Here is a 26223-nt window from a genome sequence, read left to right as displayed (position 1 = left end):
GATGTAGAGGCTTTTTGAGGCCAGGCAATAAATGGTAATCATTTTTCACTGTCTTCCTTCTGGTCTTTATTAACATTCTACTCTTTACATTAGTTAATGAACGTGAGCACAGCAGGGCAGAGGGGACGCTAACTCTTAACCTGAATGAATGGTTGTCATCCCAGTTTTGTTGGGAAAAAAATACATTTGTATCCCTATACATTGCTGCTCCTCAAGCATTCTAGTAGCAATTGAACAGTCCCATTCTAGTGTCAATACAGCCATTGTTGTACCACAGGGGAACATCAGCTGCAATAAACTCAATAACAGACCATTTTAAATGATGGTGGCTTAGAATAAAAGACATCTCAGATGTTCAGTGACCTACACAGCTTGTCTAATGGCCCTGATATTGAGCCCGTGGAATTTCTGTTTCCCAGGAGGAGGCTTCCACCACTGCTCTAGTGACAGGGGAGGGGGCTTTTGTGCCTATGCAGACATCACTCTGACCGTCAAGGTAAGACTGAATGTTGTGCATAATGTTAGCGCATTGTAATCATTCACTCACACATTTTCACATGTAAGGAGAAGCCTGACTATTAGTACTCAGTTACAGGTCTTATTTGGTTAAAGCAGCAGTTGTTATTGGTAACTTTTATAAAAATAACTTTATGTCATATTACTGAAACTGTCTCCATATTCTGAAACAAGTACATGAGAGAGATAATCTGTGAAAAAAATCATGTCCCTCCTCCTCTTTCTACTGCTTCGAATGGAATTCACCAGAATCAGACCACAGTGCATTGAATACAACCAGTCAGAGCTGAGGAGTCGCTAATGCAGCGGTCAGTCATGTCAGTCACTGCTCATGAACTGCACTCAACTGTCAAACTAGGCAGTGCTGATCAAATATGAATCCAGATTCTGTTACTGTATCTCTCACCCCAAATGCTTTCAGAAACACAGTTTAGAGACTGTTAAGCTGTACAATGAGAGAGTTTGTGACCCAGCCACCATGTTGGATACAGTTAAACGAAATACCAAGCACCACCCACCTGCTGGAACACCTCTCTCATGTTAGAGGAGAGAAATAGACAATGCAGTAACAGAATCTTGATTCACATTATATCAGTGCTGCCTAGTTTGATAGTTTAACCACAGGTCACCGGCAGTGTTTGACATGATTGACAGCTGTGTCTTAGAGACTCCTCGGTTTTTTGTTCATATGTAGTAAGGCCATTAGAAATGCTACAAGCCAACAGGGTAGGCAAAATAATATTTTTACATATTATAAGTCTCAGTTAGTGCTGTGTTAATAGTGACAGTTTTAGCAAATATGTTTTGTTTTTTTTTTTAAGTTATCAACTACAGCTTTAACGTGAGACAAATTTAAGTGTTTGAAAAAAGAAACAAAACTGTTTTTCTGGTATGTCTGGTATGACCTATAGCTTATGGTGGCTAATTAGCTGATAATAAAAAAGTAAAAGGAATATTTCACCTGCAAAATTATTATTTTGTATATCAAGTACTCACCACATTATCCTTAATTTGTGAATAAAATTTATAATACAATAAAACAATAAACAGAAAATCTCCAAAAAGGTAAACATTCTTAATGAATTTAAGGAATGAGGGTCCATGGGTTCAATCCAATTCTCATTTATCCAGTCATGTGCTTAGTCCTTCCCAAACAGTTAGTCTGGGAAACAGTTAGTTTTAGTGAAAACTTGTGATTTAAAACACTTCAGCCTTTGAGAAGTGCACCCTGAGCACACCTGAGAAGGGTTCAAATGCATGCGCAGGCATGCTCCTCACCGAGATTGTTTTTACTGATGTGTTTTATTTTGTAACATCTTTATAAGAATCCAATTAACTTGGTGCTAAGAGCCTACGGTGGCCGGGAAGTGCAACACACATTTACAAAGCTTGAGACAAATTTACATTTCAGAAAACATTTTTACATATCATAAACCAAAATTACATTTCAGAAAACAAATTAATAAGACGCAAAACACTTTTACAAGCGCCGAGACAAATTTACAAGTGAAGAAAAAAAATGTACAAGTCCTGAAACAAATTTACATTAAAACACCAACCAGAAAGGGAATGTACCAAAGACCAAAACACGGAAGTGATAACGTGAGCGATATCCATGGTGAGCGCGGTGAACCAAGATGGACCAAGTGAAGTTTTGCCCGTTTTGTGGCAATGACATGAGCTGTTTGACGCGGTTTTGTTTATCGTGTGATTGGTGTTTAGAGTTTTTAAATGGTGCAGAGCAGACTGAAGGGCCAAATGCACCAAGGACATCTGACGTTAAACAGCTGGATAATGCTAAACCAAGTAAGTGCAGCGTAACACTAAAGTTAGCTATCTGAAGTATGTGAATGAAAGTGAATAGTTATAGCTATTGGTTAGCGGCTGCTAACTTTCTATTTTGAAACGGAACTCCTTGCCCATCATACAAACAGTTCCTGGAGTACAGAAGTGCAAAGTCAAAAGAACGACAGTCTTTTAACTATGGGCCGAGAGGAAGACAGAGGGCTAAAGAAAGAAAACACGTCCAGGTAAGTTGTGCTGACTGTCTTAGTTTATCAATATTCGACTATCAGACTTGAGAAAACTCCAGATTCAGATTCCGATCTTTATTGTCCTTCGAGGGGAAATTTGGCTTGCAGTGGGGGACAAGACATCACATACACATACAAGAGGACAGTCGTAACAGTTAAAACAGTATACATGAATCACTCACGATAATAGTAATATAACCATGAGAATAAAAAGGATGAGATCTAGCTGTCCACAGAAGATAGAAATACCATAAAAACATAATAAATAAATAACTCAGAAGTGGGTCAGGATCATAGTCAATTTATTGTATAGATGGAATTAAGTTAAATAAAAATAATATCTTTGACACAGGCATCTTTGCATAGATTTTAGACCATATAGCACTCTAGACAGAATAACAGCAGCTCTGGTGCAGGGCGAGATGCTTTGCTTGAAACAACTGGGCAAAACAGCATAAAGTTTTGGAGAGTGTGTAGACAGGCTCGGCTAACTATGAAACTGTGGTGGCACAAATTAGACTATGGAGGGACACCACATTCTACATGATTAATGGGAAACACTGATGTATGTATATATGCATGTATGTATGTATAATCTTTTATTTTACCTATGTATAATACATGAAATTAATATTATCTTTGTTATTTTACTAGATAAACATTGGATTGATGGTGCCAAATGCAACTGATGGAACTGATTTGAAACCTCTAAGAGGGAAAACACTCCTGTTATTTGTAAACCCAGAGGTAGCAGTACCTGATGTACTGAAACAAGCTGTCCAGAAAATGAGAACATTTAACAAGGAAATGCCAGAAGAACCGTATGTCCGTTTGTATCCAGACCGCTCAGAGGTGGTCCACGTGCCTGGATCAGAAAAAACATTCAAATTGGCAGAATATAAAAAGGACCAAGGAAAGGCATATTCCAGGATCACTTTTTATATATGCCTAGAAACACACTTTAAAGGAGGTTAGTGGATCTCATGATTACATATATATATATATATATATATATATATATATATTTTACATATTTTGATACTCACTGTAGGATACATCTACAGGTACTGTAGGTACATCTTTTTTTTTTAAATACTTTTTTATGTATGTATGTATGTATGTATTTATTCATCTACCTATTAGATATACATTTGATTTTAAGCATAAACCTATGTCCTGGTCCAGAGGTGCCCAATCCTGCTCCTGGAGAGCTACTGCCCTGCATGTTTTAGGTATCTCCCCACTCTAACACACCTGATTCTAATCATTAACTTGAAGCCTAAAACATGCAGGGCTACTCTCCAAGAGCAGGATTGGGCACCTCTGGACCAGGACAAAGAAACAAGGCTTGTTTAGATTATTTTGCAGTTCTTATTACTATCAGTAACACTGGCAACCTTTCACTATTAATTTATACTGTATGTTGTAAGGGAATCATTATGGAAGCTGTGACAAATTTTTGATAAATGTATGCATTTCCTCTCAGGTTTTTGAACCACAAAACCGAAGTACTCCCAAACTCAAACCTAAAGATGAAAGGTACGTAGTAGTTTTTATACAAGAAGTACTTTATGCCTTTATCGAGGAGGCGTGGTTATACAGAAACACAAATCCAGACAAGACTTATTGCTACAGGTATGTTAAAAAAAAGACAGTGACACATAATTTTAATTTAATTCATGGGGAAGAAATTTGTGTTTGTAAGATGTTTTAACATGGAAATTGTAATTTCCCAACAGTAAAAACACAGACCTGTATGCACCAGGTATTGAGGATGAGGAGCTGGTTGCAGTCCATGTGGAGAATTTCCAACACACAGCAGTGTAAAATGAGTTTTTTACTGTGGCATTCCAGTTTTTCACTGTGCAATATTTCTGGTATTTAAATCATTTTTGTAAAAGTAGCAAATTGTGCACTGTCAGGAATATCCACTAATTAGATTACTTTTTGTCATTACAGGGAGGAGAACATTACACTAGCTGACATTGTGGCAAACCTGTCACTTCCTATTGATCACAAAACAGTCAGCAGGTTCAACATCTCAAAGACTAATGTTTGGGATGGAGCAGTCAGAGGTTTTAAGCGTACAACATATTCTGAAACCTGTGACATGCTGGTCAAATTTACTGATGATGCTGGAGTTTATGAGGAGGGAATTGACACAGGTGGTCCCAGATGAGAATTTTTAACTCTGCTAATGAAACACCTGAAAGACCGGCCCATTTTTGATGGACCAGAAGGACATCGGTTCTTGGTCTACAATGCAAATGGTATGCATAGGGTTAGAAGTGTACTATACTAATGATTGGTTAATGATCATTAAGTATATGGAAATTTGTCTTTGGCCTCTCCAAGTACATTAAATACATGGAGAAGCCAAAGACAAATTTCCACAGAGGTGGACAATAAAGTCAATCTAATCTAATATATATGTTTAATGATCATTAACCAGCATGACATATATCACATGACATATGCTTTTTTTTTTCTCAATATCTTTAAGTATATAATACATTTTATATTTTAATTTTGTAATATGAATTCATTCACAGCTGTTAGGGAGGATGAATACTACCTGGCAGGAAAAATGATCACAGTGTCAGTTGTACATGGGGGTCCAGGACCCCATTTCCTGTCAGAAGATCTTGTACATTATCTTGCAGGCCAGCCTTCATTCAAATCAGCAGTTAATTCAATAACTGATGAAGAAACAGGGAAAGCTTTTTGAGAGGTGAGAATAGCATAAGGCTACAGTGTGGTAGGACAGAGTTTTACATAGTTCCTGCAGTGTTTTAAGACAGTTTATTTCCTATATTGTATACACAGAATTTTTTTTTGTCTTTCAGATTGAGAATGCTGCTTTGTTGCTCTGTGTGAATGTATCATGAGACACAGCACAATGTTACAGACAGCAGGTTGTCTGAGACATGTGGCTGCTGTGGAAGAAAAGAAATCGTGGCAGACTACCTCCGATGGTATATCATTGACTGCAACTCATATGTAATTGACAGGTAAGATCATATTTTTAATGATGTGATTTTCTTCTTTTTAATGTATTCATGTAAGAAATTTTTGAAGTTTTCGAGTGCACTACAGCAACACCCTACTTTGCTGGCCCCTGTCCTTTGCCACTCAGAAAAGCAACTCACTGGCTTTGAACTTGAGAGACTTTTCAAACCTAACCTCAGTCCTTCAGGAAGTAACAGGAGACTAAAAGAAAGTCAAACCTTGGCCTACTGGGCAGACTATCTCCTTGATTGTGAAGGTTTGTAAGCTTTTTTTGTAACTAGTTGAGAAACCACATTACCATGGTGTATCTGACTCTAAAAACGTTTGTTCTTTGTTGTTGGTAATGGACCTAAAGGTGCAGTTGCTATTGTTAAAGGGTTTTTTATAACGCTACGGTATGTGAGCATGTTTTTCTCAGCATTTTGATGATCTTGTTTTAGATCCATTATTCTCAAACTGTGGTCTGTTTGTGAATCACTGTTTTAGATCAAATAAACAAGTATTTCAAGAGATTGTTTTCTATTAAAAAAAGTGAAATACTCATTTTGCTATTATTTTTATTCATTTATTTCCCACTTTAAAATAATGAAGCTGTGGGTGACAGATTCAGACACTTTGTGTTCAGATAAACAGCAATGTTCCACCATTGCCAATAAACCTCCCTTTTTTATCAATTTCAGTTCATAGCTGAATAATTTCTTTTAGCTTCAGATACAGTTCCTATGCAGACTGCCAGTACTCTGTCTTCTGTAACTGATTGTGCTCCATGGCAAAGTCCAAGTACTCCTGCATGTTTGGGTCCCCACATGGAGCTATTGAAAGGCGAGCCTCAGGAAAGGCATCCAATTCAGCCTGTTCAATTTTAAATCCACAGTCTCTGGAGCCAAACCTATGTTAAACAGAAGACATAATTGCATTTATTTAAATTGAAGATAAAAGTAAAACAAATACAAATAAACTATCACCAATGTAGTAGAGTTCACTGGGCACTCCTCCTGGACATGATGCTGTTCTGGAAGGGCGAATCCTGTGACTGTTCCACAATCTCACGCACGCATCCAAGTCCTTCTGAATAACATCACCAAAGCAATATCTCAACAGACGCTGATGCTTGTGACTCCCGTATCCAACGTCTCTCAGGTCTGCAAATATATCCATCCAGAACTGACACCTATAGACATGGATTATAAATAACAATTTATCATTTTAAGCATATACACAAGTTTGAAGAATGAAATCAAAGGTTACTCGTACACTGCAAAAACTCAAAATCTTACCAAGCATATTTGTCTGATTCCAAGTCAAAGTGTCTTATTTCTAGTCAAAATATCTCATTAAGACGCAATCACCTAAGAAGTAACTTGTTTTTAGACAATTTACACTTGTTTCAAGCAAATATTAAATTGTTTTAAGTGATTTTTTTCACTTGTCCCATGGACAGATTTTCTGCTTAGAAAGAAAGGTGATTGTGTCTTAATGAAATATTTTGTATAGAAATCAGACAAATATGCTTGGTAACATTTTGTGTTTTTGCAGTGTAATTAAATTACTTTGTGAAAGCCTCTTACCTTCCCTTTCTGAATATGGACCACCAGGACCCAATCAGCTGGTTGCTTGTGGATGAGCCATACATGTGGCTGGACGCTCCAGAGTAGTAGTCATTGTGGTGGTGGCGTAGGGTACACTGAATTGTAGCCATGGTCCCATTCTCCATGCAGCAATCAGTCCTCAGACTCATGGGGATGACACTGAGGTTTCGCACACATAACAGGAAATAGTGAGCGATCACTGCTGGGTCATTATTTGTTGGTCCACATGCAAGCCACAGTATTTTACATGAAAATCCATCGATGCATCCTGAAATGGCCAACCCGAATGGCATGAGTTTATCATAACCATCAGCATGCCACATATAATTCGGTCCCATGGAGTGGTAGGTTCTTCTTAAAAACCTTCTGCGTGCTCTCCTCTTGCACCCTCGAGGATTAAGCTCCTGGAGCAAATTCATTACATGATCCCTCTTCACTTGTAGATTGTACTTTTGTCTGAGTACCTGCCACATCATGCAGTAGCCAAACAGTTGTCCAGGTCCATTATGGCGTTTGTAGAGGAGTAATCCTTTCTACGATAGAACCCGGCTTCTTTCAGTGTGATTTTCAGAGACCTCAAACTGATGTGTACACCGTTTAAATATGACATCATGTCCACGATTACAGCATACGAGTGGCCCTCATTAAAATATTGTATGCGCTGCTGCAGCATGTCTGGTCCTTCTGTCATGTCCATGTCCCTTAAGCACTGTAGAGACCGACTGCGCGAAAAACAAAACCGCGTTAACTGGCTCATATGTTGTCCACAAAACAGGCAAAACATCTTCATAAACTCCACTGACAACAACAACAATAACTCTTCGGCGCTCACGTTGTCACTTCCGTGTTTTGGTCTTTGGTACATTCCCTTTCCGGTTGGTGTTTTAATGTAAATTTGTTTCGGGGCTGGTAAATGTGTTTTGGTAATGTAATTTTGTTTTATGATATGTAAAAATGTTTTCTGAAATGTAAATTTGTCTCAAACTTTGTTAATGTGTGTTGCACTTCCCGGCCACCATAAGAGCCAGAGAAAAGCTAGAAAGCCAGAAAGTACTGAGAGGCACTATATCTCCAGTGCACTTACTTTTTTGGTGCTTATCACACTACAACCTTTTGTCCTTTCTGTTCATTCAGTATTGATCCACCTCATTTAGCCCTGTTTAGATATTTATTTATTTATATATTCATTTCCCACTGTAATCATTGTTCTTTTGCACTATAACCACTCTGTTATTCATTTCTTATTCTAATTATACAGTCCTGTTCACCTAACTATTCACTGTCTTTGGTGAATATATAAAAACTGCAAATTTGAATGTATATATAGACATACACACACCACGGATAACATTTTTTTAAGAAACACTTCTCATTCTTAAACATACACTGTACATATTTTATATATTTTATATGTTGTAGATTTGTACATACCTGTGTCTTGTGTATATTATTCTGTCAGCTAACACTTTGTTTTTGTTATTGTATCTAACTTTTGTCTTTTTGTAATGCTGCTGCTCTATGTGCCTTAAAAATAAAGTTTTTTGAATTGAATTGAATTGAATTGAATACCTGGGAGATTGGTTTCACTCATCCTGCCATTGACCCTTCACTTAGTCCCACCTCAAACTCAGACTGGAGCATGTAGCATCATCCAAATAAGCAAGGGTCTGACAGCCACGCTGTGCTCCATAGACTCACGCAGTAGTTGGAGCGTGTTGTGCATCAGTGATACTCGTTACCTGGGCAGGCTGTAAGTAGTTATACATTTCTCATCAGATATATGTTTCCTCCCCATTTCAAAACCAAAACCAAACCCTGAAAAGTGTTGGGTTAGCTAGCTATCTACTGAAGGTATAGCCTACTGAATGTATAGACATGCTGCCTTTGCTTTTTAATGATTATAACAGTGAATAAAGACACGTGTCTGCAGGAACCAGTGAAGGGAAACAAGGAAACTTTTCAGATATTCTTGTGTGTCATCAGAGTGTATGCAGTTGAACGCTGTTTGGCTTTACCTGGAGCTCCCCGTCTGTCCAGTGGCTGGCGGCACTCGGGGAAGCCAAACACTGTTCATCTGCACACACTCTGATGACACACAGTTGGTTAAATATCGGCAAAGTTTCCCTTTATATTCATTGTCTTCTGTCTCGATCACCATTTATGTGGTGGTTCACTTTTACACTGTCATCTGTAGCCTATAGTTAGGCTTTAGCTGCAAACTGTCTTCATCTTTTAAACCTGTTTTTGCTTCTGAGTGAGTTAAACATCCTGGATATATTCTTCAAACACATATTGTGGACCCCTCTGTCTGCTTCTCTCTAAAATGGCTTTTTTGTTTTTCCAAAAGTGTGAAATATTTCTTCAGGGACTGCAGTTAGTGACAATGTGGGCTCCGTGCTAGCTCTGACAGCTTGACGGATAATCACAAAGGGGCAGGGCTTGGCACCGTCTCAATGACCACAGTGGCTCCTGTTCAACAAATGTTTCATAGCTTTGCATTGCAGTCTTTTGTATTAATGTTCAATATCCTGCAGCTGATGGAGTTGCACCATCATGCTTTACAAATTAAAGTTAATGCAGACAGTGTACAAAAAAAGAAAGGCTTGTTAGGTTTGGCTTATTAGGTTTACATGCAGCTACTGAAAAGGATACGTTCAAGAAACAGGAGGAAGAAAGATTTCTGATTCTGACTAAAGGATGTGTTATACCCGCAAACTTAAACTTAGCCTACAAACGTAATAAACCACAAACGTAATACAAATCTGCAGCTTTGAATGTAATAATCCCGCAAATGTAATAAATTTCCCACAAACGTAATAGCAGCAGCCTACTACAAACGTAACACACAATTTTCCGCAATGACTAACTATTACATTTGCAGGAAATTATTACATATGTGGGAAGGTGAAAATCTAAACTGTAATAACTTCCCACAAATGTAATATGAGACTGAATAATGATCTTTGTGGTTGTTGTTGTTTGTTTGTTAACTTATACACCTGCCAATAGTGATGTGTGTGTTGACAAGCAACCCGCAGGTTGGGTGGGGCGGGTCAGAAAGTGACAGAGCAGCGTTCTGAGTAAGTTAGAAATAACTTACAGAAACACACATACACACACACACACACTGGTCATTCCTTGTCAGTTCACAGAAAAACTCTGTGGCAGCAAATATGTCATTTAATTGGATTTATTTTATTTTCTTCTGCCTCTTGTTAATACGGATTTCTCTGCAGCATCTGGCCTACAGTACCTGTTCAGCACCTCGGACAGCGGCGTTGCGGGATGGGTTGGCTCTCATAGGGGGTCAGGTGCAGGTTGTAAGGTTTTACAAACCATGGTTTACAATAAGTTTATCCTCCTCCACTCAAAAATGTGTTTTCTTCTTGTTCCTACAGATGAATGCTTGAGCCTCATTGTGCAGAATGATGTATGTACAGAGTTTGACATTCGAAGGCTGTTTTCACATTTATCTGCTGAAAATGCTCATATGATTTTAAGGGCTAGGGCTACGAGCCTATGTTGGTGGCTTATGTAGCCTATGTTTGAACCATTTAATTAAAATATGTCTGCATATCAAAAGCCAAAAACTTGAATATGTCGTTCATTTTTTGAAGTAATGAAAACATTTTTCAAGAATTAAGACTGGTCCTTGTACTTTTTGATAGTAACATGGACCAAGACAACTCTGTTTGTGGGCGTGCATGTGTGTTTGAGTTATATTATTGTATGTGTGATTTTGTATATGCGTGTATATGGGGAAGAAATAATTAAAAGAAAAATAATAATAATAGTAATAATAATAATCATTAAAATAATTGTGATTATCATCACAATTAAGTTATCTTTTTTTGATGAAAATAAATGATAATTTAATCATTAAAGATTACTTCAAGACACGTTTTAACGTATATAAATGTTTCTCTTTGAATAATAATGTATGATATAGTTTTTCCACAAAAAATTCAGTTATCTTGTTAAAATCCTTAAAATGACATCTACACCTTCTCCCTCATTAAAAATGCTAGAATCTATCAATATGCCAATTTTATTCTTCATCCCAAAGGTTTCACTGTTAAGTCCATTCTCAGTGTATGTGCACTGGAGGCTTCAAGTTTCCACATCACACTTGTGTAAGTTGAACATTGGACCATGACTGGCTTCTAAAATATTTGTGATGTCACAAATCATGCTTGTAGCCCTTCCAAAGAATGAACGACATATTCAAGTTTTTGGCTTTTGATATGCAGACATATTTTAATTAAATGGTTCAAACATAGGCTACATAAGCCACCAACATAGGCTCATAGCCCTAGCCCTTAAAATCATATGAGCATTTTCAGCAGATAAATGTGAAAACAGCCTTCGAATGTCAAACTCTGCACATACATCATTCTGCACAGTGAGGCTCAAACATTCATCTGTAGGAACAAGAAGAAAACACATTTTTGAGTGGAGGAGGATTAACTTATTGTAAACCATGGTTTTTAAAACCTTACAACCTGCACCTGACCCCCTATGAGAGCCAACCCATCCCGCAGCGCCGCTGTCTGAGGTGCTGAACAGGTACTGTAGGCCAGATGCTGCAGAGAAATCCGTATTAACAAGAGGCAGAAGAAAATAAAATAAATCCAATTAAATGACATATTTGCTGCCACAGAGTAATTCTGTGAACTGACAAGGAATGACCAGTGTGTGTGTGTGTGTGTGTGTGTGTGTGTGTGTGTATGTGTGTGTTTGTGTAAGTTATTTCTAACTTACTCAGAACACTGCTCTGTCACTTTCTGACCCGCCCCACCCGACCTGCGGGTTGCTTGTCAACACACGCATCACTATTGGCAGATGTATAAGTAAACAAACAAACAACAACAACCACAAAGATCATTATTCAGTCTCATATTACATTTGTGGGAAGTTATTACAGTTTAGATTTTCACCTTCCCACATATGTAATAATTTCCTGCAAATGTAATAGTTATTACATTTGCGGAAAATTGTGTGTTACGTTTGTAGTAGGCAGCTGCTATTACGTTTGTGGGAAATTTATTACATTTGTGGGATTATTACATTCAAAGCTGCAGATTTGTATTACGTTTGTGGTTTATTACGTGTGTGGGCTGTTATTATGTATGCGGGTGTAACAGGATGAGTACAAGCTTAACCAGATTATTGTGGACATTTCTGTACTTCAGCTCAAATATAATTTCACATAAGTAGTATGATCTTTACTTTTAGAATCCCCCCAAAAGAATGTGAACTGTAAATGTGCCATCTTCAGAGAGAAAGCAAACATTTTTTTCATCATTTCTCAGTTTCTGTTTGACAGAGTGGAAGGCATCTCCAGGGCTACCATCATCGATCTGGATGCTCATCAGGTAAGCCGGTACCATTACCTTTCTGCGTGTCAATGTTCATCGTTGCTTAAAAGCTGACATTGATGACAAGATAACCCCCCCTTTACAACTACACCAATCAATGAGGCTCCCTGCGGGCCAAATTGGCCCTTACTGTCATATTCAGTGGAGTGGATCTAAAAAGAAATCTACTGGCAAACAGCTGAGTGTACACCAGTTTTGGATAACATCTGACTGCCACTGGGATATCTGCAGTAATGTCAGCAACTTGCATGTTTGGGCTTGTTCACACTGTGATATGTTTGTTTTAAGAATAGTTCAGACACACACATCACATTCTGTGCTTTTATGACAAAAAACATTTAACAATTCAAACTTTTAATTTTATGATATTTCACTGTCAGCTACTCATAAGTTGATTGTGTGATCCAACTTCTTTGTCATCTATTGTCAAGGTTTTATTATTTTGTTATTTCTAACTTTATAAATTTGCCTCAGTGCTAGCGATAGCTGTAGGCATCATGTGTTCAGGTTGTTCCTCTGTCCCATTCTCAGTAACTCCTACAGGACCATCTTAAGATTTGGCACAAACATCTTTATAGACTCAACAATGAACTGATAAGATTTTGGTGGTCAAAGGTCAAGGTTGCTGTGACTTTGTCTCATTCTTGTGAATACAATATCTCAGGAACACCTTGAGAGTATTTCTTCAAATTTGACACAAACTTCGACTTGGACACAAAGAGAAACTGGTTAGATTTTGGTGGTCAAAAGTCAAGATCACTGTTACCTTATAAATGTCTCATTTTCATGAACATGATATCTCAAGAACCCTTTAAGGGAATTTCCTCAAACTTGGTGGTTAAAGGTTAAGATCACTGTGACCTCATCCATAGCACTCTTGTGAACGCGATATATCAAGAACACCTTAGGGGAATTTCTTTAAACGTGGCACAAACATTTACTTGGACTCAATGATGAACTGATTAGAATTTGATGGTCAAAGATCAAGGTCACACTGACCTTGCATCTGTCTCATTTTATTAATGCGATATGTCAAGAATTCCACAAATTTGGCACAAAGGTCCACTTGGACTCACAAATGAACTGATTAGAATTTGGTGGTTGAAGTTCAAAGGTCAAAATCACTGTGACCTTACAAAACATGTTTTTGGCCATAACTCAGGAATTCAAACTCTATAACAAAATTGTACACAAATGTCTAATAGGATAAAATGGTAAAGTGATGACTTTTTATAAAGATCAGCATCACTGTGACATCAAAATTTTCTGCATTTTTTTTTTCTGGCCACTGCTCTTCATGTCTCAGGAACAGAAAGAGAGACAGTTGGTGACACTAATCTTGACTGTGCACCCTGAAAGTGTGCTAATGAAATAGAGTTTCTGTGCTGCTGGGAGGGAGATCCATGTTTTCACAGACATGGATGTAAACTGTAACTGCAACTTGACGAGTTCACAGAGGCATCCAACCACAAAGTGCTAGTTTTAGTTATCTAAGTTTCTTTTTTGTGTTCTTCATACCTATGAACTTTCGTTTAATTTTACTTTGCTATATTGTGAATTAAGTCTCTACTTCAATATATTTGTGAGTTCAAATAGAGGTTGAACAAATAAATGAATTTGGAACTTTTTAAAAACAGTGCCATATTGGAGCTGCAGGACCACTTTTGCTCTGTCTTTTTTTATATGACCTGTAGATTCATTACTTTGTGTTCAGGGACTTATAGTTGGACACAGTCTTACCTGACTAATCTACAACAGGAAACTGCCATCAGTTTCTTTGGATCTTTGTACTTACAAGGGGGAACTGCCCATTGGTCCGACATTCCATTGTTCCGACCATATTAAACCCATTGTTCCGAAGTCCCATTGTTCTGAAATCATCATGATGCCCTGTGGTTAAGGTCTGGTTTAGGCACAAAAACCACTTGGTTAGGGTTAGGAAAAGATCATGGTGTGGGTTAAAATGAAAAAGAAAGTGGCAAACACATAACCCGTGAGCCTGCTTCACCTCAAGCCTTTCCCAGCTGACCCAGAGCCGGTCGTGGTACACCATCAAAGTAGAAATACGCCCGCTGGGAGCCGTTCAGCACCGCGGACAGTCGGACTAATGGGATGTCGGAGCCATCCATTCTATTCGAAAAATTAGACAGGAATACACTACAAAACAACAACAGTACATATAGCCATACGTCTTTAAATAATAATGAAATAATATTTCTAATTTAAATTTCTGCCTGCTTGGCATCCTTCTGCCTCTTTGGCAGGCAGCATCAATTTCGCCATGGTCCCTAACCGCGCCCCCCTCCCCCCGCTACCTGCCGTCTTCTGTAATGTCATGTTGCTGAGTGACAAATTGACAGTCGGGTGCCATCGTCACGAAGAGGCAAAAGCCCTCTGGGGCGCAGTACAAAAACAAAGAAAAGAAGAGGAGGAGAAACGTGAACGAGACCGAGGTAATGATGTGATGTGATGAACACTTAATTTAAAATGGTAGAAACACAACGTAAGTTACAGTTACTTAAGCACTTGCAAGCTAACGTCAGCTCATTAGCCACTAGTGGTTAGCAGTTAGGCTACTACTACATAACGTCAGTGTTACTACGACTTCATTAGCCACTTGATTTAGGAATACTTTCAGCATTCAGCTAGAGTTAATGTCAGTTAATGTTGCTCCCATCTTAAAGAAAGTTGGAAAGAAAGATTCAAAGTGTTTGGGGGAATGAATAAGCAGCATAATTGAATATATTGGCCTATCTTTTCTTTTAATGTTTAGTGTGCTGCTGCACAAACCACTCACTGTTTACCAACCAGTTTACGTTTTCCAAATTTCAGATTTGTCCAATTTGTGATGTTACAGTTGCATTTTTTATATTTTGGCTGCTTGCTGTGTTTAAAATGTCATTAGATCGAGGCAGGCTGTAATGTTAGGTGCTATTATGGTTATGCCATGATGGTTTCACAATCAACAGCTATTTGATTAATATATTGTAAAAGCCCAGTTTGTCAAATATATGTATCTCCTCTTTTTAGATGCACTTCTGAAGTATTTGTCCTCCACCTCTGCAAATCCTGGGCCTACTAATGTAACTGCAGCCACCTCATCCACCTCAGCACCAAGTGATGCAGCCTCAAGTGCATCTCCCTCCCACACACAAACTGCCAGTGAAGAAATAAGATTATTTAGAGAATGCAGACTGTTAAGAGATTAACAAGTTTATTTTTATTTTTATTGTTATTGTGAACTGTAAGTTAATATAACTTAAGTAATGTTCATGTTTATTGCAATGCAACATTTGTTTAATAATTAATAAAATCCAGACATTTTTTCAGGAAGTTTTTGAAATGTTTCTTCAGTAGTTTTTGAAAACCAAGGTTTGAACCAAACCCTGAGTCGGGGGGAATGAAATAGTGACTGAATTGTCTCTTTGACAGGGATATATTGAGCGAAGCACTCCTTACCCTCTTCATTCAGTCCCAAACAAATGAGTACTGGCGGGGCCTAAAATTCTTTTTACCTCATCTGCCATTGGCTAGTGACTTCCAAAAATTTGGAAGATGAGAGCTGCATAAGCAGAAGGTCAGACAGTGTGTCTGCCTTTAAGCTTGACCGCCAGTCTGATTTCACCACTTTCATGATGTTAAAGCCCCTCTCGCAGTCAGCGGTTGATGCAGGGATGGTGAGGATGAGGTCTATCAGTTCCAGAACGTTATGACAAGTGTCCTATGAAGCTGGTTGACATCCTCCCAGGTCAGGGTTGTCAGCAGCTGGGGCTCAAGGTAAAGTCTGGCTTTGAGCAGGGTCCACTCATCGGGGATGTGTTCAGGAGACGATAGAACAGGGAAGAAGTGGTCAGTGAGCACATTAATTTGTGCATCACCAAAATCTGAAAGACATGAAAAGGTAATGTTTTAGAACTTTGTTACATACTGGCAGTGATGTCTTAATAGACTTAGTTGTTCTGTCCACTGAGCTTGATCTGCTGAACCCACCTGCTTCACCTTCTCTTGACTGTGGCCATTTCCTGAAATTGACCAGCTTTGTTGCCATCAAAACATCTGAGCTGCCATCCTTGAACCTGTCCCTGATGCTCTCAATAAACCTGTCCAGCAGCTGCTCCTGACATGAGATGAGGACCCTATCTTCACCTTCCTGACCCCTGGACCTGGCCCTTCCACTTGTCAGGGAAACTCCCTTGAACACTCTGTCCTGGGTGGCTTTCATCATTGGTCCTGCTCTGATGATTCAAAATCCCACTTCACTATACTACACTTTTTCCTTACTACAGTACACAAATGTATCTAGTATTTATTTGCACACTGAGCAAAACATTATCATAAAAAAGCCATACCTGGTCTTGTAACTCTCCAATACAGCATGTGTGGAGCTCAGACAACTGTGGGCGTCAGCAATGAAGATGTCTGACTTCTGCAGAGTCTCTGATACTCTGCTGAGATGGCTCAGTGTGTCATGTAGGAACCCACTGAATCTAAGCACAACAGCTTCCTTGGCAGTTGCACTGAAGCTCTTCGCTTTGCACTGCTGCACAGCACTTACACCTTGAATGTCTGGGGATGTGATCTGAAATTGCAGATGTGCAGGCACACACACAAATGGTCAGTCTAATGAGTTCAAATACCATGGCAAAATGTGACACGGCACCTGCTACCAGTTTAAATGACTGTCAAGTCAGCAGACGTATTAACTCCATTACTCAATGAACAGTCCATGAAAAAATTATTTTTTTCCAGCAGATATCTTAGTTACAACATGATTGAGCTAGCAAAGCAGTTTTGTGTTGCTATGTGTGGTATTTATTCAGTTTTGGGAAATTACGATGTTTAGAAAGCACAATCTCAGGGAGCGCCATGATCTGTGATGCGTCCATATATCAAATGTGCACACCGCCCCCTACCGTATTAGATGGGTAGCACGGTCAGCACAGAGCTGAAGAAGAGTGGCTACTGACATCACTCTCCTGCGCCGCTCAGATTGCCAAATCATTTTCGAATTATGGGCACTATTTTGCAGGGCAGACCACGAAAATGAAATAGCAGTGTCTTCTTTGTTTTCTTCTTGATTATGGCATAAAATGTGCAGTCTTGAAGAAGAAAATGCAAATGCAAATAGGTTGATTGATTATTCATTTTATTTATGAGTGAAATAATGCAGCCACATTCTTAAAATGAAAAAGCATTTCTGCAAATGCATTTTAATTTTCAAATTTTACATTTCAAATTGAATTTTGGTATCTATTTACTGGGGCATATTTTGAAAATTAAATCTCAAATGACTTTTTCTTTTTCATTTTAATTAAGTAAAAGAACGAGCAGTCTTGAAGAAGAAAATTAAAATGCAAATAGGATGAATGATGATTAGTTTTATTTATGAGTCAAATAATGCAGCCACATTCTTAAAATGAAAAAGCATTTCTGTAAATGCATTTTAATTTTCAAATTTTACATTTCATATTGAATTTTGGTATCTATTTGCTGGGGCATATTTTGAAAATTAAATCTCAAATGACTTTTTCTTTTTTATTTTAATTAAGTAAAAGAATGAGCAGTCTTGAAGAAGAAAATTAAAATGCAAATAGGATGATTGATGATTAATTTTATACAGTACAGGCCAAAAGTTTGGACACACCTTCTCATTCAATGCGTTTTCTTTATTTTCATGACTATTTACATTGTAGATTCTCACTGAAGGCAAAACAAAAAAAGGTGAAATAACTGAAAACATGTTTTCTATTCTAGTTTCTTCAAAATAGCCACCCTTTGCTCTGATTACTGCTTTGCACACTCTTGGCATTCTCTCGATGAGCTTCAAGAGGTAGTCACCTGAAATGGTTTCCACTTCACAGGTGTGCCTTATCAGGGTTAATTAGTGGAATTTCTTGCTTTATCAATGGGGTTGGGACCATCAGTTGTGTTGTGCAGAAGTCAGGTTAATACACAGCCGACAGCCCTATTGGACAACTGTTAAAATTCATATTATGGCAAGAACCAATCAGCTAACTAAAGAAAAACGAGTGGCCATCATTACTTTAAGAAATGAAGGTCAGTCAGTCCGGAAAATTGCAAAAACTTTAAATGTGTCCCCAAGTGGAGTCGCAAAAACCATCAAGCGCTACAACCAAACTGGCACACATGAGGACCGACCCAGGAAAGGAAGACCAAGAGTCACCTCTGCTTCTGAGGATAAGTTCATCCGAGTCACCAGCCTCAGAAATGGCAAGTTAACAGCAGCTCAGATCAGAGACCAGATGAATGCCACACAGAGTTCTAGCAGCAGACCCATCTCTAGAACAACTGTTAAGAGGAGACTGCGCCAATCAGGCCTTCATGGTCAAATAGCTGCTAGGAAACCACTGCTAAGGAGAGGCAACAAGCAGAAGAGATTTGTTTGGGCCAAGAAACACAAGGAATGGACATTAGACCAGTGGAAATCTGTGCTTTGGTCTGATGAGTCCAAATTTGAGATCTTTGGTTCCAACCGCCGTGTCTTTGTGAGACGCAGAAAAGGTGAACGGATGGATTCCACATGCCTGGTTCCCACTGTGAAGCATGGAGGAGGAGGTGTGATGGTGTGGGGGTGTTTTGCTGGTGAGACTGTTGGGGATTTATTCAAAATTGAAGGCACACTGAACCAGCATGGCTACCACAGCATCCTGCAGTGACATGCCATCCCATCCGGTTTGCGTTTAGTTGGACCATCATTTATTTTTCAACAGGACAATGACCCCAAACACACCTCCAGGCTGTGTAAGGGCTATTTGACCAAGAAGGAGAGTGATGGAGTGCTGCGGCAGATGACCTGGCCTCCACAGTCACCGGACCTGAACCCAATCGAGATGGTTTGGGGTGAGCTGGACCGCAGAGTGAAGGCAAAGGGGCCAACAAGTGCTAAACACCTCTGGGAACTCCTTCAAGACTGTTGGAAAACCATTTCAGGTGACTACCTCTTGAAGCTCATCGAGAGAATGCCAAGAGTGTGCAAAGCAGTAATCAGAGCAAAGGGTAGCTATTTTGAAGAAACTAGAATATAAAACATGTTTTCAGTTATTTCACCTTTTTTTGTTAAGTATATAACTCCACATGTGTTCATTCATAGTTTTGATGCCTTCAGTGAGAATCTACAATGTAAACAGTCATGAAAATAAAGAAAACGCATTGAATGAGAAGGTGTGTCCAAACTTTTGGCCTGTACTGTATATGAGTCAAATAATGCAGCCACATTCTTAAAATGAAAAAGTATTTCTGCAAATACATTTTAATTTAAATATTAGTCATGATTCGCTTCCACAGTAACGACAGTTTGACACCAGTCTATCACCGGCCAACCAGGAGACTTCATCAAATGCCCGGGCAGGGATCGGTACCCAGACCCGGTATTAAACAACCCAAGGCAAGTTTAATCAACACCGTAGTAAGCTCCGCCATTATCGGAGTTACTTTGTAAAGTTTCGGTTTCATCATCATTCTGCAGCCTCTCTCCTGCTCTCTGCAGGACAGACACACAAACTCAACAGCAGAGAGGCCGCGGTGCAGATGAAGGGAATGTAACTTCAAGATGACTCTAGTTAACGACAAGTACGCTTGTTACTGTGAGTAAGTGCAATAAAACCTCTGCCAGCCAAGCTAGTACTTTATCAGTACATGTGATCAGCATGTAGAAAGCCATATTTCAATCTGCTCTGTCCGCAGTCTGTCATTCACCGCTATTATGATTTATGATCACGGTCGACACAAGCACATCGCGCTCGCAAGGCTAACAGCAAAGTGTTAAAGACAAACTAAAATGAAAGCTGTCTGTATGTAGGCTAACACTTCATCTGAAGATGTACCTGAGGCAGCCGACCTGCAGACAGTGAGTGTCCTCAGTAGAGGAGGGACAGAGAACAGGATGAATGACTGATACTGATGTTTGTCTTCATGCTGAGATAATGTGACTTTATTCACTCAGTATTGTGATGTCAAGAGGAATATTTATATTCCAGTGAGATATAATGGTGACTTTGTTGTTGTAAACATGACTGTTGCTGCCATGGACTGTATAAAACTATATCCTGTGTAACTGACCTATAAGGAAACCATCAGGAGGTGAGGTGTGTGCATGTGTGTGTGTGTGTGAAGGAGAGGAGAGAGGAAGATGCTGGTAGAGAGATAGTGTGTGTGTTGTTAGATACTGTTAATGTCACTTATTATGCTTCTGTGCGTTGATAGCTCTCTTTTATTCTGTTTTTGCATCATGTTGAGGAGGGCCATGCCTGTATATATAAATATATACAGTATATGTATACAAAAAAAAGTGGATCGGTTGCTCGCTGCTAAAAATGTGGCCCATCGACATAATCTGTCTGCTGTTGCCGGGTATGGACTAGTTTGTTATGGGGTCTAGGGGGTAATTGGCCATTTTGACTAGTTTTCATTTTACCTTTAAATTGCACCTTAAAAAAACTGTTTACCTTGCCTTGTTTGGTATCATTCTTTTCAGCACAACCTCACCTGTGTGACTTTACAGTTATTTTTTCATTTTTTCATACTGTATTAACACACTGGACCTAAAATCACATAAAAAACATAAAATCAGATTAGGAAAAAGTTAGATTTTTTACTGTGAAAACCACAAACATGTCTAACGAACCATTTGTGTAACTTAGAATAAAAATATAAATTGTAAACTTCAAAAACATATGTCCTAATTTAGCAAACAACAATGTTATATATAACTATTTACATTAAAATGCAAGCAATGCCTCAGGCGTTTTTTGAACAACTATTTACAAAACAATCAGATGTCACACAAATTATTTGTCAAAGGGAAAAATGCCAGCACTCACAAATGTCCTTTTGGTAAATTTAATAAACCAACTTGGGTGGCAGTACCAGAAACACAGACATTTTGACAGAAAGTCTTTTTCATAGAAGAAGACTTTCTGTCAAAATGTCTGTGTTTGTCGCTGTTTTTGGCCACGCACCTTTCTAGGGGATTTATTTTGAGAGTGCTTGCTTTTCTCCTACGTGATTTTACACAAATTATTTGTGCCACTCTGAAAAACAGTTCCTGTCCACCACAACACACTACAGGAGGAGGACACAACAGTAGGACAACAGGAGGAGTGACACACACTGTGTGGCTCTGCTGCCTGAGCAAACGGAGATCCGGACCTGGTGGGCGTGCCCTGCCACACCATCCGCTCCTCTGTGCGGACCTCCGAGTACCGCTCAATGCGGTCGTTGGAGGCTCATTTTCCTCTCTCCTCTTCCAAAACACACTACACCACACACTAAATATACACTCCAAACACGCTAAACGTCACAAATCCCAACTCTATCTGTGATCGCGATCGCGGTCTCTCTCGCTGCCGTCACTCCCACAACTTCCCCCTCTTCCTCAGGAACAAATGATGTGTGTTGCCATACAATTTTGTGATTGGTTGACGTGGTGCATTTTTTCAACCAATAGGAAAGGGGGTGTCGTTTTTTTTTTTGTTTTTTTTGCTGTTGCCTTCAGCACTTTCGTCGGGCCGAGCGGCCCGCTTTTACTGTTTCTTCCTGCATCAAATGCGGAATAAACGTGACAAAAATATTCAGGAAAATCATGGCGTTTATTATTTATCATAAGTCCGGTTTTATATGGCCTATCAAGACGATTTAAAAAGTGGTACAAAGTTTGAAGTTTGCACTTTCCACACAAAATGAAACGGAGACTCAGCGAGGCTGCGTGTTGCTGCTACGTCGTCTCAAAACGGTCACGTGATTTTGACGTGCCGGCGCGGTTCTGGACCGCAGAGGGTTAACTTACGGGTTTGAGAGTTATACCAAGGAGCAAACTTTCTTTGCTTTGTTAACTTCTTTTTAAGAGGTGCTACGGAGTCGAGTGTTGTTTGCGGCGAGCCTACGGTGCTATCGACAAGATGATCAATTCGGGAGAGTTTAAAGTTGGTACGGGAAACCTCTGTTACTGAAGGTGTAGAAGCGAAAATCGGTGCCTGGAAGTGGGCCAGATGGCACCCGACCTCGTCTCCTACTTCTCCTGCAGATCGTCTTCTGATGTTGATTTAGTACCTTAGGTTCAGTTGACAAACTCTTAGAGAAGCACTGGAGTCGAGTAGAATCAGGTGCAATCGAGTTTAATGTGTTCACAAGCAACAACACATACAACTCATTGAGTCAGGCTCCGGAGCACGACTGAAAACTGGCTTTCAGTGCACTCTCTTTTATGCTGGTGGAGGTTCAACAGAATCTCCACCTCTTTTTGTTAATCCTTCCCACTTAGACCCAAATCTATTGGTGGCGAGCATTTTCCTTTTGTCCAATCCTGAACAGGCCTGTTTCTAATGGTGTAATCACTTTCACTTTAGGCCTGGAATTTCCCAAATTTTCCAACCTTAGGTTTGGGCCTGCTTTCACTTTATTTTTTAAAAACATATAAACTTTAGGGACTTTCTTTATACAGTCCCTTGTGCTTTCATGCAATATGAGCTTAGAGCATGTGTCATGCAATACAAACATTAAAGAGTGTGTGTGTGTTATTATTAAACAATACATGGTGTGGTGTATGTGTGCTCTTCAATGTGAATGCATAACCTTGTGCTGTGAATACACGAACTTGTGTAACATTGTTTTTATCACACATGGATGCATAACAAACAGCTTTATAGGAACTTGTAACATAAAACATGGTTGTATGAACTTCACTCTTAATCAGCTTATGCAGTTTAATACTTTTATCTGATTTAAGATTAAATCTTACACTACATTCCCCCCTTTGGGGCTACATAGTCCCATCTAATGCTTGAATCAAAGAGAGAAAAAAAAAAATATATTCCCCCCTTTGGGACTTCAAAGTTCCACACCATTAAACTAAGTTCAGTAGATATCACTATAAATCAACTTTAGTGATTCTTTTGCTGCATCATTGCACCGGGTAAGCATTATGGTATAGTATTTAGAATATAAAAGCTATCCTGATGACCTCCTTGTTATTTTCTGCTGCATGCATAATCATTCATAATGGCATTCTTGTACATAGGTCACAATCGGCAAAATGCATCTCAGTCTTAGCCAGTATTGCTGTCCAGTTGTTGTCCGTCAGGCACGTATGATGTGCCCATCATCCGCAGGCGCCGATAAGATGCCACCTGATCCCTCAACATTCCGACCTCCTGCTGCAGGGTATCCCTAGCCTGGGTCAGCTCCAGGACTTGGTTGCGCAGATTACGTGTCTCTTGTTCAGTGAGCTTTATACGCTCTCTCTGCAGCTTCTTGTTTTCAGCCTTTCTGATTACACAGCCATAGCGAATTCTGCTGAGTCTCTTCCGCAGTATCAGGGGGTAACTGCGCACAAGTCGGCGGAAAGGTCCATGGGGGACAGGATGGAGCAGTGTGCGAAGGTTTTTCACTAAGTCAAGATGCCTTTTCAGGGTTGGCTCTCCATCAGGCAGGCTCCAGAGGTAGCTTTCCACTGCCTCAGGGCGCACTCCATATTCCTGCTCCAAGATGTCCCGGGTCTCTTCTGATAGGGCCTGCACCGACAGGTGGCCCTCATAGTGGACTTCCAAGTTTGTCTCTGAGAGAGGATACAGCTGAGGAAGCTGGCTCAGCCCTCCCGGCCCCTGCTGTTGGTACTGGAACCCAGGCTGGCCCCCCTGGTTCTGCTGGTATGGATACGGGGTTCTCCAGTTCTCAGCCATTTTCTGTACCTATCTTAAGGTTGTGAAAGACATTTTTAGTGCACTTTCCCTATAATGTTAATGTTATGCCTCTCCCTCCAATACTTAATTTTGTACATAAGCCATGCAAGCAGGATTAGTTTATCATGTTAGTGGTTAAATGTTAGTAGTGGTCTGGTGACAGCAAGGGTATCAGGGACTTTACATGATCTCCTCATAATCTCCCTCAACTGGCCTAGGTTTCTGATCATATTGGACAGTTTCCAATGCCATGCCTCGTGGCATTATCTCATATTGATTTCCCTTATTTCGCCCTGTGAGCTGGCCTTGATCCTTAGGAACCTTTCCTTGAGAGCCACTCATGTCTTCATACGACTCTGTGTTTGCCATAGGCCGTGGACTTTGGTCTATTATTACAAACTGTCCTGTGACACTTGCCATAGTCTTTTTAATTACAAGTCGTACCAGGGGAAGAACACAGCAGGATATCACAAGAAGGGCCAACACAACAAGTCCCAACAGCACTCCTATCATTCGCAAAATCTTCCCTGGGGATAGTGCCACTAGCCAATCCCAAATTGAGGAAGCCTTAGTGTTCCAATTGGAATGCTGCACATGTTGGTCTCTTAACCGACCTATGTTCTCTAAAGCCCGTGTTAAGTTGCCCTCCTCCCCTGTATGCATGGGGATGACAGTACAACAGTCTTCTCCTATCACATCGCAGACACCTTGGTCTTGGGCTAGCATCGTCTCGATAATAAACCTATTCTGCACCGTCATTACAGATGTGGCATGTAATTGCTCACTTACTCCTTGTAAAGCTGCTATGGTCCAATTTACAAATCTTTGCTGATTATACCACAAATAATTCACCCAGCGACTGTTACATTCCACGTACAGTGCATTTGTAAAGTACCCACTAAGGGGCACGGAACTCCATCCTCTGGCCCATGATATTTCGCTCTCTGATATAGCCTGGATTTCCTCAGGCATCCCATACGGTACCTGATTGTATGTAATGTATATGTTGGCATCTCCCTTCCAGGGGTGCGTTGAAGTGCTAGCTGATCTACGCTGTCTGTTTGTAGTACCGTTAGTGCGACTGTTGTTTAGACTTATTATTGTAACTTGTCCTGTTAACATTACTGGAGCACAGATTCCAGTCCAATTGGCTGGTAATACAGTTTTTACCTGACGATCGTCTTTACACACCCAAAATATATCTGCAAACGGAGCTGTACCATTTGTTAAGTTAAATATATAAATCCAGGTGGTAATATTATAATTGCGTCCCAGAACTATGGAATCGTTTCCCCCATTGTCCACCTGGTGGCATTGGATTTTGGCTTCTTGAGTTGTATTACATACCTTCTGCACTCCTGAGAGCTGCATTTTACCTGCTGTCGAGGACACATTCCCTATGACAGCTTCATATCTGCATTGGATCAGCCTCTCTGCCTCCTGGGAGGTGTTAGTAGTAGTGGCGTTGTTTAACCAGTATTCTATTTCATTCCCTCGCGCCACACAAAATGGGAATACAAGGCCTTGTGCCAGATGCACTACTGGAGGTACGTGGAACTCCTGTTGAATTTGATCAGAGGCATTTTTAAGACTTTCTGGACAAATTGTGGTTGTGTTGGTCCATTTCCCATACCCCGCTGCCATGTACATGGTGTATGCAGCAAAACATTTATCATGCTCCCAGCACTTATCTATGTCTGGGAGGGGCCTGACCCTGGGTAGGCCCATCCTCCTATGACATGCTATACATGTACTATTAGTTACTTGTTTAGCAGAGTATTCTAGCCATTGGTAAAACGTGTTAGATTTCCAAGTGGCTGTTCTTATTAACTCCACTCTCTGCATTAGCACGTCTCTTGGCTTCCTTTGGGGTACTGGGTCTAACCGGAGCCACTGGCGGGCTATTCTTATTGGTATGGTGTGCCCTGTGTTTATGTCGGCACACCCTCTCATGTCACACCAAACTCTTGCTGTCACCCTTCCCTCTGCACTACAGCATGGT

General features: G+C 39.8%; 1 protein-coding gene and 1 long non-coding RNA gene across 3 annotated transcripts in view; both read left to right on the top strand.

Moving 5' to 3' along the window:
- hdac11 (histone deacetylase 11) overlaps positions 1-26223 on the top strand; it is a 176189-nt gene that overhangs the window by 111662 nt on the left and 38304 nt on the right. For both annotated transcript variants that reach the window (XM_033633015.2, XM_078167731.1), the window contains exons 7-8: positions 420-496; positions 12460-12522. In XM_033633015.2, coding sequence (XP_033488906.1) covers positions 420-496; positions 12460-12522 — 140 coding nt within the window. The remainder of the gene's footprint in view (positions 1-419; positions 497-12459; positions 12523-26223) is intronic.
- Positions 527-9062, top strand: LOC117260900 (uncharacterized). The gene is made up of 5 exons (XR_013491601.1): positions 527-3519; positions 4036-4088; positions 4289-4372; positions 4509-4819; positions 5396-9062. It is a non-coding gene; the product is annotated as an uncharacterized LOC117260900 (long non-coding RNA).

Source organism: Epinephelus lanceolatus, chromosome 1, assembly GCF_041903045.1.
Source record: "Epinephelus lanceolatus isolate andai-2023 chromosome 1, ASM4190304v1, whole genome shotgun sequence".
In the NCBI taxonomy this organism is placed as follows: Eukaryota; Metazoa; Chordata; class Actinopteri; order Perciformes; family Serranidae; genus Epinephelus; species Epinephelus lanceolatus.
The sequence above is the reverse complement of the archived record's forward strand: the minus strand, read 5'-3'. Positions and strand labels throughout refer to the sequence as shown.